The sequence below is a fragment of the Tamandua tetradactyla genome, chromosome 3 (assembly GCF_023851605.1).
Source record: "Tamandua tetradactyla isolate mTamTet1 chromosome 3, mTamTet1.pri, whole genome shotgun sequence".
Classification (NCBI taxonomy): domain Eukaryota; kingdom Metazoa; phylum Chordata; class Mammalia; order Pilosa; family Myrmecophagidae; genus Tamandua; species Tamandua tetradactyla.
In genome coordinates, this window is record NC_135329.1 from 85,561,852 (window position 1) to 85,580,394 (window position 18,543).

The 18,543-nt window shown below is 44.5% G+C and overlaps 1 protein-coding gene and 1 pseudogene across 1 annotated transcript in view; one reads left to right on the forward strand and one right to left on the reverse strand.

Moving 5' to 3' along the window:
- The window catches only part of MYO7B (myosin VIIB), a 101,854-nt gene that overhangs the window by 59,967 nt on the left and 23,344 nt on the right, over nt 1-18,543 (reverse strand). The window contains exons 3-6 of the mRNA XM_077153475.1: nt 10,443-10,556; nt 9,313-9,462; nt 6,365-6,549; nt 2,651-2,772 (exon numbers count right to left, since the gene is read on the reverse strand). Coding sequence (XP_077009590.1) covers nt 2,651-2,772; nt 6,365-6,549; nt 9,313-9,462; nt 10,443-10,556 — 571 coding nt within the window. The remainder of the gene's footprint in view (nt 1-2,650; nt 2,773-6,364; nt 6,550-9,312; nt 9,463-10,442; nt 10,557-18,543) is intronic.
- LOC143676751 (septin-7-like) lies at nt 11,684-13,074 on the forward strand (annotated as a pseudogene).

Genomic DNA, 18,543 nt, shown 5'->3' on the forward strand with positions numbered 1-18,543 from the left:
CAGAGAAAATCAGAGAGACCAAAACCTGGTCCTTTGAAAAGATGAAAAAAGACTAACAAAACTTTAGCTACACTGATTAAGAGAAAAAGAGAAAAAACTTAGATTACTAGCATCAGAAATGAAAGACAGGGCATTACTATTATTACAGAAATAGAAAGGATTACAAAGGAATACTATGAACAGGTGTTTGCCAATAACTTAGATTAAATGGGCAAATTCCACAAACTACTAAAACTACTCGAGAAGAAACAGACAACAAGAACAGACCAACAACAAGTGAAGAGATTGCAGTAGTAATCAAAAGTTATCCATGAAAAAAATCTCAGGCCCTGATGATTTCACTTGTGAATTCTACCAAACATATAAAGAATTAATACCAATTCTTCACAAACACTCTTAAAAAAAAAAAATAGAAGAGGAGGGAACATTTCCCAATTCATTTTATGAGACCAGTATGATCCTAATACCAAAACCAAAGACATCACAAGAAAAGAAAACCACAGGCCAATATCTGTTATGAATATAGATGCAAAATCCTTGATAAAATACCAAATCCAGCAATATATGCAAGAAATTATATAGCACAACTAAGTGGCATTTATCCAAGGACACAAGGATGATGCAGGTTCCAGGAACTGAACCTGGGTCTCTGACATGGCAGGTGAGAATTCTACCACTGAGCCACCATTGTACGGCCCAACTTTTTCTTATACAAAAATTAACTCAAAATCCACAAATGTAAAAGCCTAAACTATAAAACTCTTAGAAAAACAAAACATGGGGAGAGAAAAAAAAAAGAATAACAAAAAATGTACCTATAAAAAAAAATAGGGGTACATTTCATGATTTCAGATTTCACAAAGGATTCTTAGATATGGCACCAAAAGCATAAGCAACAAAAGAAAAGAATAGATAAATCAGACTTCATTAAAATTAAAAACCTTTATGTTTCAAAGGACACCACCAAGAAAGTGAAAGGACAAACCACAGAATGGAAGAAAATATTTGCAAATCATACATCTGATAAGGGAGTTGTATTCAGAATATATAAAGAAGCCTTAAAACTCAATTTAAAAAAATAAGACAAATGACCTAATTTAAAAATAGGCAAAGAATCTGAGCAAACATTTCTCTGGCAAAGACATAGAAATGACCAATAAACACATGAACAGATACACAATGTATTAGTCATCAGAGAAATACAAATCAAAACCATATGTGATACAATTTCACATGGACTAGGATGGTTAGAATCAAAAAGTCAGACAACAACAAGTGCTGATGAAGATATGGAGAAATCAGAATCCTGAAATACTACTGGCGGGAAGGTAAAATGGTGCAGCAATTTTGGAAAAGCCTGGCAGTCCCGGAAACAAATAAATGTAAAGTTATCATATGACCCAGCAATTCCACTCCTGGTATACACCCAAGAGAAATGTGTACATAAATGTTTATAGTAGCATTACTCTTCACAGCCAAAAGATAAGAACAACCCAAGTATCCATCAACAGTCTACACAGAGTCAACAGAATTTTATTCAACCATAAAAAAATGAAATACTGATACATGCTACATGGATGAACCTTGAAAATTTCATGCTGGGTGTTAAGAAGCCAGACACAAAAGACCTCATATTATATGATTCCATTCATATGAACTGTCCAGAACAGGGAAATCTATAGAGATAGAAAGTTTATTAGTGGTTGCCAAGGGTGGGGATGGAAGATTGGGGGAAAGGGTATGGAGCTTCTTTTGGAGGTGAATAGAAATACTCTAAAACTGTGGGGATGATTGCACGTATTGGTGAATATACTGAAAAAAGCATTGAATTGTACAGTTTGGTGAATTGTATGGTGTGTGAACAATATCTTAATCAAGTTGCTAAAAGTTTAAGAAAAGAGGAAAGGGAAAGGGAAGGAAAGGGAAAGATGAAGGAACAGAAGGAATGGAATGGAATGGAATGGAATGGAATGGAGAGAAAAGATAGAACCTGCTACTCAGCTGTCCGGGTGCAGTTGGCTGACAGCCTGGGGTTGAAGTTGCGCTCTTCTAGCTGCCCCCACCCCACCCCCAGGGCAGGGGATAAGGGGAAAGAGAGCCTGTTCCTGTTGCAGGACTCCTCCAAGGGGCAGTATTTGCTTCTGAGTGCCCCACCGGGCTGGCCAAGACTTTGTCAGCTCAGCATGGCAGCTGGAGTCTGCGTTCTCACTTCCTGTCCTTCCGAACTATCCCACTGCATCCCAGTCCGAAGGCTGTTCCTGCCCAGTCCTGCTCCCTCCCTCTGTATCTTCCCTAGGGGTGGAACCTCTTGCAGTCCTAGCTCACATTTAGCATCTGTTTCCCAGAGACCTGAACTGAAATACCCAACATTTCCCAAATGCATTTGCTCTCGGAGCCCTTTTGCAAAGGGCGATGTGTTCCCATCCTGTGGAGAGCACACTTAGTGAAGGCTTGTCACTTCTCTCTCCCTTTCCTGGGAGCACCCACACATGCTGTCCACCCAGCGCTTGTCTTCCCAGGAATCCGTGAAGGTTTGCGGTCTGTCCTGGCCCACACCTCATCTCCCTTCTCTTACAATCCCCTCCCAGCAAGAAGAGCACAAGCCCAGCAGGACCTGGGGAGGACGGCCGGTCCCCAGGGTGGCCCTTACCTTCCAGGATGGGGTTGGCCTCCAAGATTTGCTGCTCGATCCATGAATGCTGGCCACTGACGGTGGCCAGGAACTGCAGAATGAGCTTGGTGGTCTCCGTCTTTCCAGAACCAGATTCACCGCTGCAAAGAGGGCGTGCAGGGGTGTGAGTCAACAGAAAGCCCTTCTGCAAATGCACCACAGCCCCACTGTCCTGGTCTGACGGAACAGGGGAGCCCTCAACCCAGCCAACATCCCACTGCGTCATGGGTCCCAGCCTGTCTACGTTATATGAGTTGTTGGCATGTTTCCCTTTTCCTTCCCTGCTTGGCTGTAAGTGCCTTGCCCACAAGTTGTTTCCAGATCATTCCATAGTGGGTGGCGCAGGGCTGACCCTGGGTTCGGTAAACACTGGTGACTGAAGGGGACAGCACAGTGCTTTCCCGCTAACATTTCCTCCATGAACAGCACGTTGCAGGTTTGTAAGAAGGGGCATGGAACAGTCCCTTTGGAAAACAATTTGGCATGGGGGTCACAAACCTTTCCTTATAGTTTTAGGAAATCATCCTTAATTCAGAAGAAGTTTTCTACAATGCTCTCTCTGCTCATAGTGTTTTTTATTTATCATTATAATTATGGAAAACTGGAAATGACCAGAATGGGGGAAATTGATTATGGTACATCCAATCAGAGAACCTCGCTCAGCCTTTCAAATTAAGTCTACAAAGAGTCTGCAGTAACATGGGAAATGCTGCTGACTAGCTACTTGTTATGTGAAACATGTTGGTAGAATTTGGGATCAATTTAACCAAGTGGGTGAGGGGAAACATTTTCTTAAAAAATAAAAGTTCCAGCAATTTTTTTTCTGAAAATCTCTTACATTTTCATAATGCATACGTACTAACTCCATAATGATGAGATATGGAAAATAGTTTGCAATGTGACTGTATGATTGTGTAAACCTTGTGTCTGATGCTCCTTTCATCTATGGTATGGACAGATGAATAAAACATGTGGATAAGAAATAAACAAATAACAGGGGGATCAAAGGTTAAAATTAATTGAGTAGACTGAAATACTAGTAGTCATTGAGAGGGAGGGGTAAGGGGTATGGCATGTATGAGTTTTTTTATTTATTTCTTTTTCATTTCTTTTTCTGAAGAGATGCAAATGTTCAAAAAAATGATCATGGTGATTAATGCACAATTATGTGATGATATTGTGAGCCACTGATTCTAACCATGTCAAGAATGTTTGTATGTCAAAAATGTTTGTATGTTTGTTGTTTATAATAATTTTTTTAATTACTTAGGGGGTTTTAATTAAACTTGTATATAGCACACACTCAGGTGGGCAGCTATGAATATTGCTATAATTATTAGAGCTTAAAATATTACTTTTTATAAATTATTTTTACTAAGGGAAATTTCAAACATTACAAATGTAGGCAAAATGGTATGATCTCTTAATAATGAACTGTAACAGACCCGTAGCAGCATCTTGTTAGAAATACTTGTTAAAGATGCAGAATCCATGACTCCACCCTCATCTGATAAACCAGAGTTCTGCATTTTAGCACACTCACCAGGAGAATCATGAACACTTCAACATTTGCATAATAAATTTCCACATTCCTATGGCCCAGCTTCAACTCCTGGCTGATTTAGTCCCACCCCATTTCTCTACTCCTGTACTATTTTGAAATAAATCCTACATAGATGTTATTTTATCTAAAAGTATCATCTTTTTTAAAAGTTGTGATCAAAATGTCTACCATCTGTATGTAAGCAGTGTAAAGTTAGATCAACAAATCTCCACCGATGGTCACGGACTCTATGTGAATGACTGTCTCCTCCAGGTGTTTTTTCTTTTCTATTTCAAAATAGTTTCAAATTCACAGGACTCTTGCAAAAATAATACACAACCCAAACAGAGAACTCCAACATACCCCCCACCCAGATACCCAGATCCACCAACTTTAACATTTTACCTCATTTGTCATTGTTAGGTCCAGGGAACGGGGAAGGACACTGCAGCTGGAGCTGCAGAGGCTGTGTCGCCCCTCCCAACATGACTTCCAGAACTAATGAACTGCCCCTTCTGTACATCACCTGACCTCCATTCTTAAAAGCTGCCCGCGCCAAAGCCCCCACGCTGAGTCACCTCTCTCCATCTTGGGTTCGGTGAGCTGTACCCGGGAGCACAGAAATAAACTTGCCCACTTTAAATTTCCTACTCTACCTTTCTTCTTTCTTACCCTTTCGCCTCCTAAACCTTTCAGTCATATCATTCTATCTCTGTCTGTCCATCCATCTATTTGCTAAACATTTTTGAGTAGGTTGTACACATCATCCACCTTGACCACTTTATACTGCCATATATATTTCCTAAGAACAAGGATATTCTCTTACATAGCCACCTTAAATACCGTCCAACAAGTTAACATTCATATAAAAGCTTTCAGTCTAGACTCCAATTTTTCCATAGGTCCTAAGAATGTCCTTTTGGTGCCCAGGCATTCCTGTAAGCACAAGCTCATCAAGCAACACAGAGGCAGGAAATCGCGGGCCAGGACTTGCTCACAGCCCCATGGGGGAGTGAGGGCAGGAGGAGAATCCAGTTTGTCTGTCTGCAGTGTGATGTTTGTTCTTTACATTCCCCTCACTCCCAGAGAAGTAGAAATCACCCCCAAAGCACTGCTCTGTCTTTTCTCCCCTTCCTCAGTGTCCAGGGTTTGAACTCCCCTCTTAATAACTGGGTGTCACGCTCAACGTCCATGAGTATAGTCTCCTTAACAGTCAAAAGGGAATAATAACATCTACTTCTGAGGGTTGCTGAGCACGTTAATGTGATACTGTGCATTCTAGGACTTCATTTTGGCCTCTTTTCAACTGTCCCCGCCTCGGAGAAGTTAAGGCTGCAGCCCTCACTGTCGTTTCCTTTTTTCCCCACCTCCATTTGTCTTCGAAACACTTACTACTTAACTAAAGGTTTGCTTATTTATCTGTCTTCCCTTCTAGAATGTACATCCCATGAGGGAGGGAATTTAGAATTTTTGTTTGCAGCTGTCTCCCCAGTGCTAGGACTGTGAGGTCACAGAGAAGGGGCTCAATAACGTCTTGGAGGAACAAATGAATGAGCGACTCTATTAAAGCACTTTCTGGCCTCACAGCCTTTCCGCCTGGTGCTCACAGGACGGAGGCAAGAGCGGACCCCACAGCTCAGCCTCTGCGGGAGGAAGGCACCCAACCCTTCTCCTGGAGTCACCCCCACCCTTGTCCTCACTTGAGTCCTGCCCTGAGGTTTTCGGAGGTGAGACCTCACCTGTCGCACCCCGTACCTCCAAGCACCTGTCCCGGGCCACGTTTCTCAAAGAGACCCCTCCCACCACCGTCCTTCCTCCCTCGTCATGCTACCCATTTATCGAAGGCTGCAGCATTCTGTACCCTGGGGATACAGGAAAGACCAGATTCCCAAGGCAGGAAGCCTGGCGAGGGCTTCCTTGGGGTGCAGGGGCAGCTGACACGGCGCTGGGCAGCTGTGTTTCTCACCTGGGGTGCTTACAGTTGAATAGGGAGAGCACCTAAAGCACACAGCCTACAAGGCTGGTCAGGAGAGGGAGGGAAAGGGAGGATTTCCAGTCTCCTGCATCGCTTCCCCTTTACCAGGTGCATGGACGCTGTGCCTGGGCCCGTCCACCCTCCCCCAGGAAGGTGGGGAGCTCCCTTCCCCCACCTGATGATGCAACACTGGTCCCTCTTGTTCCTCTTCATGTTGAAGTAGCAGCTGTTCGCGATGGCGAAGATGTGGGGGGGCAGATCGCCCACAGGGCGGTCGTAGTACAGCTGTACCTGCTCCCGGGTGTAGAGGGGCAGAGGCTGGAAGGGGTTCACGGCCACCAAGATAGAGCCCGTGTAGGTCTGCAGAGGGAGCCGGTGGTGAGTGCAGCTGCAGGGACCCAGCTCGGAGGAGCCACGCAGCCACTCAGATTCTTCCACGGAAACACGGAGGACGAGTAATTGACGGAGACAGTCACTGACAAATGCTTAGCAGCACGCCTGGAGCTTAGAAAGGGTGCCCCCAAAATGGGCCAGCTGTCAGAAGTGACGCCTCCTCCCCTGCCTCCTCTGGGCGTGTGCTGGGTGCCGGGCCCAACTCCCCCAGGAAGGACTAATCATGTGAAGGGCTGGGAAACAGGGTTCCTGCTTTTGGGGGGCTTTCACTCTAGCTGGTGGGGGGAACAGTAAAATGGCCAGGAGGACAGAGATGAGGTAGGCAGGTTGAGAAGCGATGGAAAGTGGCTGGGGCTGTGCTCTAAGAAAGTCCCTGGGGCTTGAGGGATTTGGGGAGCACTATGAGATGATCCAAATTGTGTGACTTCAAGGAGCCGAGTCCAGGGAGAGGGGACGGGCGTGGGCAGAGGTGGGAGAAGGCTGAGAAGCAACAGATTCAATGTCCGTTGGGAGGTGCAGTGAGAAGGATTTGGTGAGGGTATGAGAAGGGCAGGGAGGGATGAAAACATGTGGGCACAAGCTGCGGGAACAGATGCCAGCTGACCCTGCAGCCCAGGGTTAAGTTTTCTAGCTGCTGCATTGAGGTGAGGTCTGGAGGTTTCTTGAGGAAAGGACCGTGCCAGCCTGGGTGGGGCAAGGGTACCCATACGCTGGGGCCAGGGGTTGGTTACCAGTTACATTCATGGTTCTGCCCGTGTCTGACAAGTACTGCCCTGCTGGCTCCAAGGATGGGGGAGGGAGGAGCAAGTAGTTGGTGGATGGATATTCCATCAGCCCCAGATTCCAGATGGCTCCCGTACACACAAGGACAGCCATGGGCTTCCAGGGATTGGAACCTGTGCTGTCCTCTGGGGACCCAGGTCTGTCCAAGCTTTGCTTTGGGCCCAAACCTGCTCCCGGGAAGCAGGAGCCTGGTCCTCTTGGGCTGCTCTCTGTGAAGTCCTGGAGCTGCTCATCCACCCCTGCCCTGGGCCCCACACCCTGCTCTGGCCCTGTCTCTACCATCTCTAACCCTCCTGGCTTCCTCTCCCACTCTCAGCACAACCTCGTCCTTGATTCCAAACCACATGCATTGTCTGCCTTGATCTCTCCCGGACAAGCACCCCCTCCCCGACCCCAGATCAGGGTCAATCTGCTCATCTGGGTCTCTCAAGAGGCCTGGCTGCCTCCTTGGGGGTAGGACAGGTTCAGTCACCCCCAACAAGTCATGAGACTATCCATGTCTTGGTTTTTCAATTAAAAATTGAAGAGGGCTGTTCCCATGGGTTCAGGGGCTATTTTGGCCAGATGAAGTGATGCCTGCGTTGGCACTCTGAGAAGTATAACGTGCAGTTCAGGTTAGCTTATTGGTGCTCTGGTTCCAGGAGCTGGGAGCCACCTTCACCCAGAACTGGCTGTTCTCCTGGGTCTCCCTCCTTCTGCCCTCCTACCCCTTCCCTGCACAGGGTGCCCATTCTCTGCCTCCTCTGAGCAGCCTTGAGAAACAGCCTCGAAGAGCCCACCCTCCTTCCAAAGGAGGCCCAGACGGGGACATCACTTAGAGGTGGAAACCATGGTGCGAGACACTGCAGGAAATCCTGCATCGTGCAGGGATGAAAACCTTGAGGTTGGGGCAAACGTTCCAGCTACCACTCGGCTTTGGGAGAAATGGCCCACTGTAGCATAAGGAAGCACGTGGCTGCACTTTGTTCCCAGTTCTCAGGAAACTCACCTCTGGATCTTTGCAGTTTCCCATGACGGAAGTGTCTTTTGGTACTTTCAGGACCACACCTGAGAGATCATGCTAAGGAGATGACTCAAGGTGGGGCGGGCCCACAGAAAGGTCAACCACGGGGCTAGCGGGTGCAGGTTTTGAGCCCCGTCCTGCCAGCTCACCTCCTCACTTCCGACGTGAATTCAGACACATGGACATGGGTCCCGTCAACCCTGCCTATGTTTTGAATCCCCATATAAAGTCGGGTCACTCCAGGCCCTGAGGAGCTTCCACCACTGATAAGCCACAAGGTGGGAGGGTGCCGCGTTCAGACTCCACACGGAGAGGACACAGGAGCTTGTGTTTTAGATCCTTCCAGAACTCGCCCTGCCTCTTTTCCTTTGGCTCACCTTACTTGATCCTTTTACTATAATCAAACTATAATTCTAAGTATAGTGCTTTCAATGAGTTGTTCTGACACATTATTGAGTCCAAGGGAGTGGTGGGGACCCCCAAACTTGTAGCCAGTTGTTCAGAAGTGTGGGTGGCCCTCGAGGGCCCCTGAGTTTGGAGACTGAGGGGCCATCCTGTAGCATCTGGCCTAACTCTGGGCAGTTCAGAGTCAGAATTGAATTGAATCGGGTTATTCAATATTTGCAATTGATGTCAGAAGCTGTTGGAAGCTGATAGAAGTTTGGGATAACTTTATAATCACCCTCCCACCTGCTGGGTCATGACCTCAGGGCCGGGTGGGCCTTGCTATCCAGCTTATCACAATGGGGAGCAGAGGGGCTCAGTGACCTGCCTGCACCCCTAGCCAGGGGTTGGGGGCCTGGGAAAACCAGGCAGGTATGGCTCCATCCCTCTGCCGGTTGTGCACTCCCTGGCCAACGGGTTCTGCGCGCTTGGACTGAGACCCACCTGGGGTGAAGGGTGGCCATTCCCTTGGGGACTCTGGGGCCAAGCACCGCACTCACGTAGATCTTGTGCTGCTGGTAACGGATCAGGAGGTTGTGCACCATGCTGGCCTCGTTCAAGTCCCCCAGGCGGATCATGTCGTCCACACCCTGGACCAGGTTGGGGTGCATTGGACTCAGAGTGCCGCCCTCCACGTAGATCCAGTGTTCCTGGAACAAAGGGTGCCAGGGCACAGACTCCCCTGGGGACAGGTCTCCCACATCTCACCCTTCCAAGCCCCACCAGGGTCCTGGGGTCACAGACCTGCTGACTTGGGGTCCTGGCCAGCCCCCTGCCAGGTCAGTGTGTATCAGGGTACACGCGCCTGGGACTTGGACCATCTGCGGCCAGGGTTGAGCATGTGCCTAAGGTTAGAGGTCAGGGTGTAGCCGGGGAGGGGTGAATTTAGGACCAGGATCGGGGTACTTACAGGGGAGTTAGTGCCTGAGACCAAGGGTCAGTTTGCAGCTGGGGGGGTGAGGACTCACAGGTTGTTGCAATAAAAGTGTGCAAGTAAAGGGCTTTTAAAACTGCACAGCATGACAGAAACAGGAGATACTGTTATTATTTTAAGCTGGAAAATGGCTTCCATACTATGGAGCTCACAGACCAGAGTTCAGAACTTTCTCTGTGGAGGCTGAGCCTCTGCGCACTGGCAGCACCAAGCTTGGCAAAGAAGGCTGCCCAAGGAGGCGTCCTAAGGCCAGCTGGCGCTCACGGGCTGGACCCTTGTCCTCGAGGCAGGAGCCTCGGAGGGTGAGCTGGACACCTGGCATCCCACCCCCACCCCAGACCCCTACCCCGACCTGTGCTGTCTTCTCCCTCCCTCTCAGCCCCTAACCCATGGACCTTCCCATGCAGGTTACCTTCCTACTTTTCTTGACTTTCCAGCTCCTCTGCCTTTACTTTGCAAACCAGCTTCTGCCCTCACTTCCTTTCACACTTGACTGCTTCCTACACCCCTAATTGTCCTAGTTTTCTTGATAGCCAGCTCACCCCCAGCACTTTCATTTCACACCAGGAAACACTTCCCCAGACAGACAAGCCCTGTTCATCATGACAGGTCTCCACTGTGAGTCTGTCCCATTTCAGGTGGGAGCCCCGAGAAGGGTGGGGTAGGGGTGGGCTGAGAGAGCCCTGGACCACTGACCTTCCCCTCGTCGTCCTCCACTAAGATCTTGCCCGGCTTCGTGTCTTTGATGACGGCCCCAATGGCCACATCAGTCTTGTTGGCAGGAGAGGGGCTCAGCCAAACGTGGTCACCCTGGGGGCACAGAGGGAAGACAGTGGTTTGGCCTTCGTCCGCCTTTCCCTTCCTGCCCGAGATGCAGCCGGGTCACCTGCACTGCTGGCTGCACAGCTCTCTCTTCCTGTCTCTTTCTCATCTCGAGGGATAAGCTGATCAAGGACAGGGGTCGTATGTGACACCACAGAACCTCCCACAAACAAAAACAAGACGGCACTCTTTATTAGGGAAACACAATGCTTCTCACACTCTGTGACCTGAATCGTGGGGATTTTGTTAGAATGCAGACATTACAATTGCAGTCCTAGGTATATGCTCCAAAGAACTAAAATGGGCAACTCTAATGTGTGTTCAGGGCAGAATTGCTCATAACAGGCAAAAAGTGGAAACAACCTAAATGTCCTCAACTGATGAATGGATAAAGAACATGCAGTCTCTCCATACAATAGAATCTTATTCAGCTATAAAATGAATGAAGTTGGGAGAAGGATGAAAACAGGTAGAGTAATAACAGAAGATAGAATTTAATGAATGAGTCTGACTGCTGAATCACTATATTGATATTTCTTTCGGTCTCCAGTGTCTTGAAGTAGGTAGAAGGAAAAACCTAAAATTATGGGACTGTAACCCATCTCAAACTCTGAAATCTGTTCTGTACCTGATTGGTGCACTGTGCTTTGAAATTTATTGCTTTTTATTGTATAGTTATATTTCACAATAAAAAAATTTTTTAATTTAAAAAAAATAACGCTATAAAAAATGAAATACTGATATAGGTTACAGAGTGGATGAACCTTGACGACGTCATGCTCGGTGAATGAATCTAGACCAAAAAAAGCCACATGTCATATGATTCTATTCGTAGAAGATCTGGAATAAGTAAATCCATAGAGACAGAAAGCAGATAGATAGTTGCCAGGGCTGAGTGAGGGGATTGGCTGCTTAATGGTGTCAAAAGAAATCAAACAAAAGCAGAGTTACTACGGGGGGCGAGGGGGGCGGAGGAAGGGACGGAGTCAAAGAGCCAGGGGAAGAGTCCGCCTGTTCCGGCGTGCGTAAGCGGCCACGCCGCGCCATTGGCGTAGGCGGCTTTGGAGAATCGGGCAGGCTGCGCTGCGCAGGGGCTGGTCGCGGAGCTGGAGGGCATGTCGGTCAGCGCGAGATCCGCCCCCGCTGAGCACAGGCGCCCCCGCTGAGCACAGGCGCGTCCGCAGCACCGCCCTGGTAGCTCACCGGAAGAACCTTGAAGGCTCTGTGGGATTTGCAGATCTCTCAAATCAAGAATACAGAAAATCCGTGAAGAGAGGATTTGAATTCACACTTTCGGTAGTAGGTGAATCTGGATGGGGAAAGTCACCGTTAACCAACTCTGTATTCCTCCCAGATTTGTATTCTCCAGAGGATCCAGGTACTTCCCATAGAATCAAAAAGACTGTACAGGTGGAACAATCCAAAGTTTTAATCAAAGAAGGTGATGTTCATTTGTTGCGAACAATAGCTGAGACCCGGGTTTTGGAGATGCGGTGGGTAGTGGTAATTGCGGGCAGCCTGTCATCGGTTACCAGGATGGTAAATCTGAAGAACACCTGATGCAGAATCTCCAGGGAACAGTCGACGGGTGTCTGAGGACAGGGTGCAGTGCTGTTTATATTTCACTGCTCCTTCAGAACATGGACTTAAACCGTTGGATATTGAGTTTATGAAACATTACATGAAAAAGTGAGTATCATCCAACTCCTTGCCAGAGCAGACACTCTCACACCAGAGGAGTGCCAACAGTTTAAAAAAACAGATAATGAAAGAAAGCCAAGAACATAAAATTAAAATATATGGATTTCCAGAAATAGATGATGAAGAAGAAAATAAGCTTAAGAAGATAAAGGACAGCTTACCCCCTGCTGTGGTGGGCAGGAATACCATCCTTGAAGTTAATGGCAAAAACGGTCAGAGGAAGTAGTATTCTTGTGGTGCTGCTGAAGTTGAACATGGTGAACGTTGTGATTTTACAATTCTAAGAAATATGTTGAAAAGAACACACATGCAGGACTTGAAAGATGTCACTAATGTGCACTATGAGATCCACAGAAGCAGAAAACTGGCAGCTGTGAGTTATAATGGAGTTGATAACAGCAAGAATAAAGGGCAGCCTTCAGAGCTCTCACCTGCCATGCTGGAGACCTGGGTTTGACTACCTGAGCCTGCCCATACCAAAAAAAAAAAAAAAAGAAGACGAAGAAGAAGAAAGGGCAGCCCTCTGGCACAGATGGAGGAAGAAGGAAGCATGCAACCAAGATGAAGAAGATGGAGATGGAGCTGGTGTTTGAGATGACCGTCAAAGAAAAAGTTCAGGAACTTCAACGGTGCCATAAGCAAATGAAATAGAACTTGGAGGCACAGCACAAAGAATTAGAGGAAAAACATCGTCAGTTTGAGGATGAGAAAGCAAACTGGGAAGCTCAACAGTGTATATTAGAACAACAACTCTTCGAGAACCTTAGAAAACAAGAAAGGGAAGATCTTTCAAACCCTCTATTGACCACCAGTTACATATTAGTTGCCAATATGCCAGCTTAGACATCAGTGTTTGTTGGATCCGTTTGACTAGTTCGCACCAATAAATAATGATGGATTTAACAGCATGACAAAACTTATTATTTTGTTGTTTTCTTAATGGAGATTAAGATGCTTTGAATTGTCTAGGGTTGTTGTATACTTAGAAAGTAACAGCTCTAAGTATCTTTCCTACCTTTTTTTTATTGAAACAGATATCTTCAATTTAATGCAAGAGAACATTTTACTGTTGTATAATCATGTTCTGGTGGTTTGATTGTTTACAGGATATTCCGAAATAAAAGGATTTTGGAAGGTTTTTATTGAGGGTAAATTGCCATATTATGATGCAAACTATGCTTCTCTGTGATAATGATAATACAGAAGTTCCAGTCAATGCCGCATATACAATAATGTAATTTAGCCTAACACAGTTGACCCTATTTTTTGACACTGCCTTTGTTTAAAAATACACATGGAAAAAAAAACCTATGTGCTTATACTGCACCTAGAGCTTTTTTTTAAAAAAAGTTTCTTTATTGTGAAATATATACAAAAAAGCAATGAATTTCAATGTACATTTTAACAAGTAGTTATGGAACAGATTTCACAGTTTGGTATGGGTTACAGTTCCACAAGTTAACGTTTTTCCTTCTAATGTCTCCAAGACACTGGAGACTGACAGAAATGTCAATATATTGATTCAGCAGTCATACTCATTTGTTAAATCCTATCTTCTCTGTTATACTCCTTCTCTTTAAATAACATATATACCTAAAAGCAATACATTTCAAAGTACGTCGCAACAAAGAGTTGTAGAACAGATTTCACAGTTTGGTATGAGTTACAATTCCTCAATATTAGGTTTTTATTTCTAGCTGCCCAAAGGTACTGGAGGCTAAAAGAAATATCAGTAAAATGATTCAGCACTCATTTGTTAAACCCAACTTTCTCTGTATAAATCCACCATCACTTCTGATCTTTCTCAACCTCTGTAGGGGTATTTGGGCTATGCCCATTCTAACTTAAAAAAAAATTTTTTTTTTATTGTATAGTATAAGAGATATAAAAAACAATAGTTTTCAAGGTAGTCTTCAAAAAGTGGTTACAGGCGGGCCGCGGTGGCTCAGCGGGCAAGAGTGCTTGCCTGCCGTGCCGGAGGACCCCGGTTCGATTCCCGGCCCCAGCCCATGTAAAAAACAAACAAACAAACAAAATATAATAAAACAAGAAAATGTTTAAAAATGTTTCCCTTTCTTCCTCCCTTCCTTCCTTCCATCCTTCCTTCCTTTCCTCCCTCTCTCTTTAAAAAAAAAAAAAAAAGTGGTTACAGGACAGATCCCAGAGTTTGTCATAGGCTACCATACAATCCTTTCATATTTTTCCTTCTAGCTGCTCCAGAATATAGGAGGCTAAAGGGCTTAAATACTTTTTTTTTTATCATCACAATCAATTTTTTTTCTTCTTTTTTTGTGAACAATAACATATGTACAAAAAAGCTATGAATTTCAAAGAATAGCACCACACTTGGTTGTAGAACATATTTCAGACTTTGAAATGGGTTACAATTTCACAATTTTATGTTTTTACTTCTAGCTGCTCTAAAATACCAGAAACTGAAAGAGATACCAATTTAATGATTCAGCATTCACATTCATTTGTTAAGTCCTATCTTCTATGTATAATTCCACCATCACCTTTGATCTTTCCATACCTCTCTTTGGGATTGATTGGGCTATGGCAATTCTAAATTTTTTATTTTGGAAGGGTCTGTCACTAATATGGGGTAGGGAGATGGAACTTTCTGATGTTCTGGAGAGGCTAGGCTAGGTTTCAGGACTTATCTGGACCAAGGATCCATCTGGAGGTTGTAGGTTTCTGGAAAGTCACGCTAGTGCCTGGAACCCTTGTGGAAACTTATAACTTGCCCTACGTGTTCTTTAGGATTGGGTGAAATGATCCTGGTTGGGGGTTGGCAGGTTATGATAGGTAGCAAAGTCTACCTGAAGTTTGCATAAGAGCAACCTCCCCAGTAGCTTCTCAACTCTATTTGAACTTCCTCTGCCATTGATACTTTATTAGTTACACTTCTTTTTCCCCTTTTGGTTTGGATGTAGTTGTTGGTCCCATGGTGCCAGGTCTGGAATTCATTCCTGGGAGTCATCTCCCACGTCACCAGGGAGACTTTCACCTCTGGATGTCATATCCCGCGTAGTGGGGAGGGCAATGATCTCACTTGCAGAGTTGGACTTAGAGAAACGGAGGCCACATCTGAGCAACAAAAGAAGTCCTCCAGAAGTAACTCTTAGGCATGCCTATAGGTAGTTTAAGCTTTTCCACTACTTACATAAGCTTCAGAAGAGTAAGCCTCATGATTGAGGGCATGACCTATTGATATGGGTGTCCCTAAAGTTTGACACAGTATCAGAGGATTCCCTGATGGCAAAGTTTAATAGTTCCATAGTCTTTCTTTCCGCCCTCTGAGGACTTTGCCAATACTTTTTGATTATCTGCTTAATATACTCTCGCATGCCTCCAGGCATTACAATAATCTATACAGGATTAAAGGACCTCTTTCCTACTCTGTGCATACTGTGTGTTCTAGTTTGCTAGCTGCCAGAATGTAATATACCAAAAATTGAATGGCTTTTAAAAAGGGGAATTTAGTAAGTTGCTGGGTTACAGTTCTAAGGCCATGAAAATGTCCCAATTAAAACAAGTCTATAGAAATGTCCAATCTAAGGCATCTGGGGAAAGATACCTTGATTCAAGAAGGCTGATGAAGTTCAGGGTTTCTCTCTCAAGTGAGAAGGCACATGGCAAACAGGGTCAGGGTTTCTCTCTCATCTGGAAAGGCATGTGGTGAATGTAGCATCATCTGCTAGCTTTCTCTCCTGGCTTCCTTTCATGAAGCTCCCCAGGAGGCATTTTCCTTCTTCATTTCCAAAGGTTGCTGGCAGGTGGATTCTTCGCTTCTCATGGCTATGTTGTTCTGCTCTCTCAGAATCTCTCGCATTCTCCAAAATGTTTCCTCTTTTGTAGGATTCCAGTAAACTAATCAAGACCCACCCAAATGGGTGGAGACACGTCTCCACCCGTTCCAGTTTAACAAACACACTTGATTGAGTTACATTTCCAGGGATATGATCTAATTACAGATTCAAGCACACAGTACTGAATAGGGATTATTCTGCCTTTACGAAATAGGATTTTGATTAAAACATGGCTTTTCTAGGGTACATACATCCTTTCAAACCAGCACACTGTTTTTTAGTTATTCAAATGAGCTATACAGAGAGGTTGAATTAGATTATGCACATCATAAAATTTCAGTTCCAGATCAAATAAACCTTTCTTTCATTGGTCTCAAAGAGTATGTGTGGTTCTAAAATATAGACACTGTCTTTCTTAACCCTACGTTCTGAATTATTTTAACCTAAACCTGTTCGGCTTCATTCTTATCTCTAAATATCAGGTTATATATATAAAACAGCCTCTCAAAATCCAGAAATAATAATCACCACTCTGGTCTTAATGTGTCTGCTCTAAAAGCTTACAATCTAGCTTCCTGTTTTCTTATAAGCATTTTCTCTTTTTTTTCAATCTACTAAGTTTATTTTAACATTTGTTCCCCCATTATTTATTTATTTTTATTCCATATGTTCTACTCATCTGTTGACAAGGTAGATAAAAGGAGCATCAGACACAAGGTTTTCACAATCACACAGTCACATTGTGAAAGCTATATCATTATTCAATCATCCTCAAGAAACATGGCTACTGGAACACAGCTCTACATTTTCAGGCACTTCCCTCCAGCCTTTCCAATATATTTTAACTAAAAAGGTGATATCTACATAATGTGTAAGAATACCCTCCAGGATAACCTCTCAACTCTTTCTGAAATGTCTCAGCCATTGACACTTTATCTTGCCTAGTTTCTCTCTTCCCCCTTTTGGTCAAGAAGGTTTTCTTCATCCCCTGATGCTGAGTCCCAACTCATTCCAGGATCTCTGTCCCACATTGCCAGAGAGGTTTACACCCCTGGGAGTCATGCCCCATATAGAGAGGGGGAGGGCAGTGAGTTTGCTTGTTGTGTTGCCTGAGAGAAAGAGGCCACATCTGAGCAGCAAAAGAGGTTCTCTGGGGATGACTATTGGGCCTAATTTTAAGTAGGTTTAGCCTATCCTTTGTGGGGATAAGTTTCATGTGAACAAACCCTAAGATTGAGGGCCTGGCCTATCGCTTTGGTTGTCCCCACTGCTTCTGAGAACATCAAAATTCTCCACTTGGGGAAGTTGAATTTTCCCCCTTTCTCGCCATTTCCCCCAAGGGGACTTGGCAAATATTTTTATATTCACTGTTTAAATCACTTTGGGATTTATCAGGGCATCACTCTGGACAAACCTATAAAATCTCATGCCCTACTCAAGGTTCCATGTACTTATGGTGTTCAACTAAACTGTCTACATAAACTGTCCACATAGTGCATATTAGGAAATGCATTAGTTAGAATATAAATTTTGCACTGAATAAACATTTTTTGCTTTAGCCTCACATGTAAGTTAAAGTTTTAAAATATTAATTACCATCTATTTTCAACACCCGGCAATACTGACATTCCTTTGTTCTTCCTCATGCAAAAACATTTTTAAATTTGTGCATTTAGTCACTATCAATATATACTCTATGCATTACTAGATTACACCATCTCAGACTTTATCTTCTATCCTTCCTTCTGATTTTTCATTTGTGCCTCCAGCCCTCCTCCCTCTATCATTCTTACATTCAGCTTCATTCAGTGTACTTACATTATTGTATTACAGTTAGGTAGTATTGTGCTATCCATTTCTGAATTTACAATCAGTCCTTTTGCACAATCTATATCCCTTCAGCTCCAATTACCCAATATCTTATCCTATTTCTATCTCTTGATTGGTCTCTGTTCTTAGCTGAAATTCTCCAAGTTCATTCACTAATGTTAGTTCATATCAGTGAGACCATACAGTATTTGTCCTTTTGTTTCTGGCTAATCTCACTAAGCATAATGTCCTTGAGGTCCATCTATGTTGTTACATACTTCATAACTTTATTCTGTCTTAGAGCTGCATAATATTCCATCGTATGCATATACCACAGCTTGTTTAACCACTCGTCTGTTGGTGAACTTTTGGGCTGTTTCCATCTCTTGGCAATTGTAAATAATGCAAGTCATTTAGATATTTTCCATATATTGGCCCTGCTAAAATAGAGTATGGCATCTTTCTTATGGTAGGAACCAACAAGGAAACTTTCCCTTAACTCCCTTTTCACACTTTATGGTAAGTAGCGGGGGTGGGGGTGAGAATGCATTTATAAATCATTTCTAGGTAACATTGTGAAGCTAATGACCAACCTGTTTCTACCTTTATTTTACTACAAATGGGAATCATGGCCTCTTGAAAAGCAAAAAACA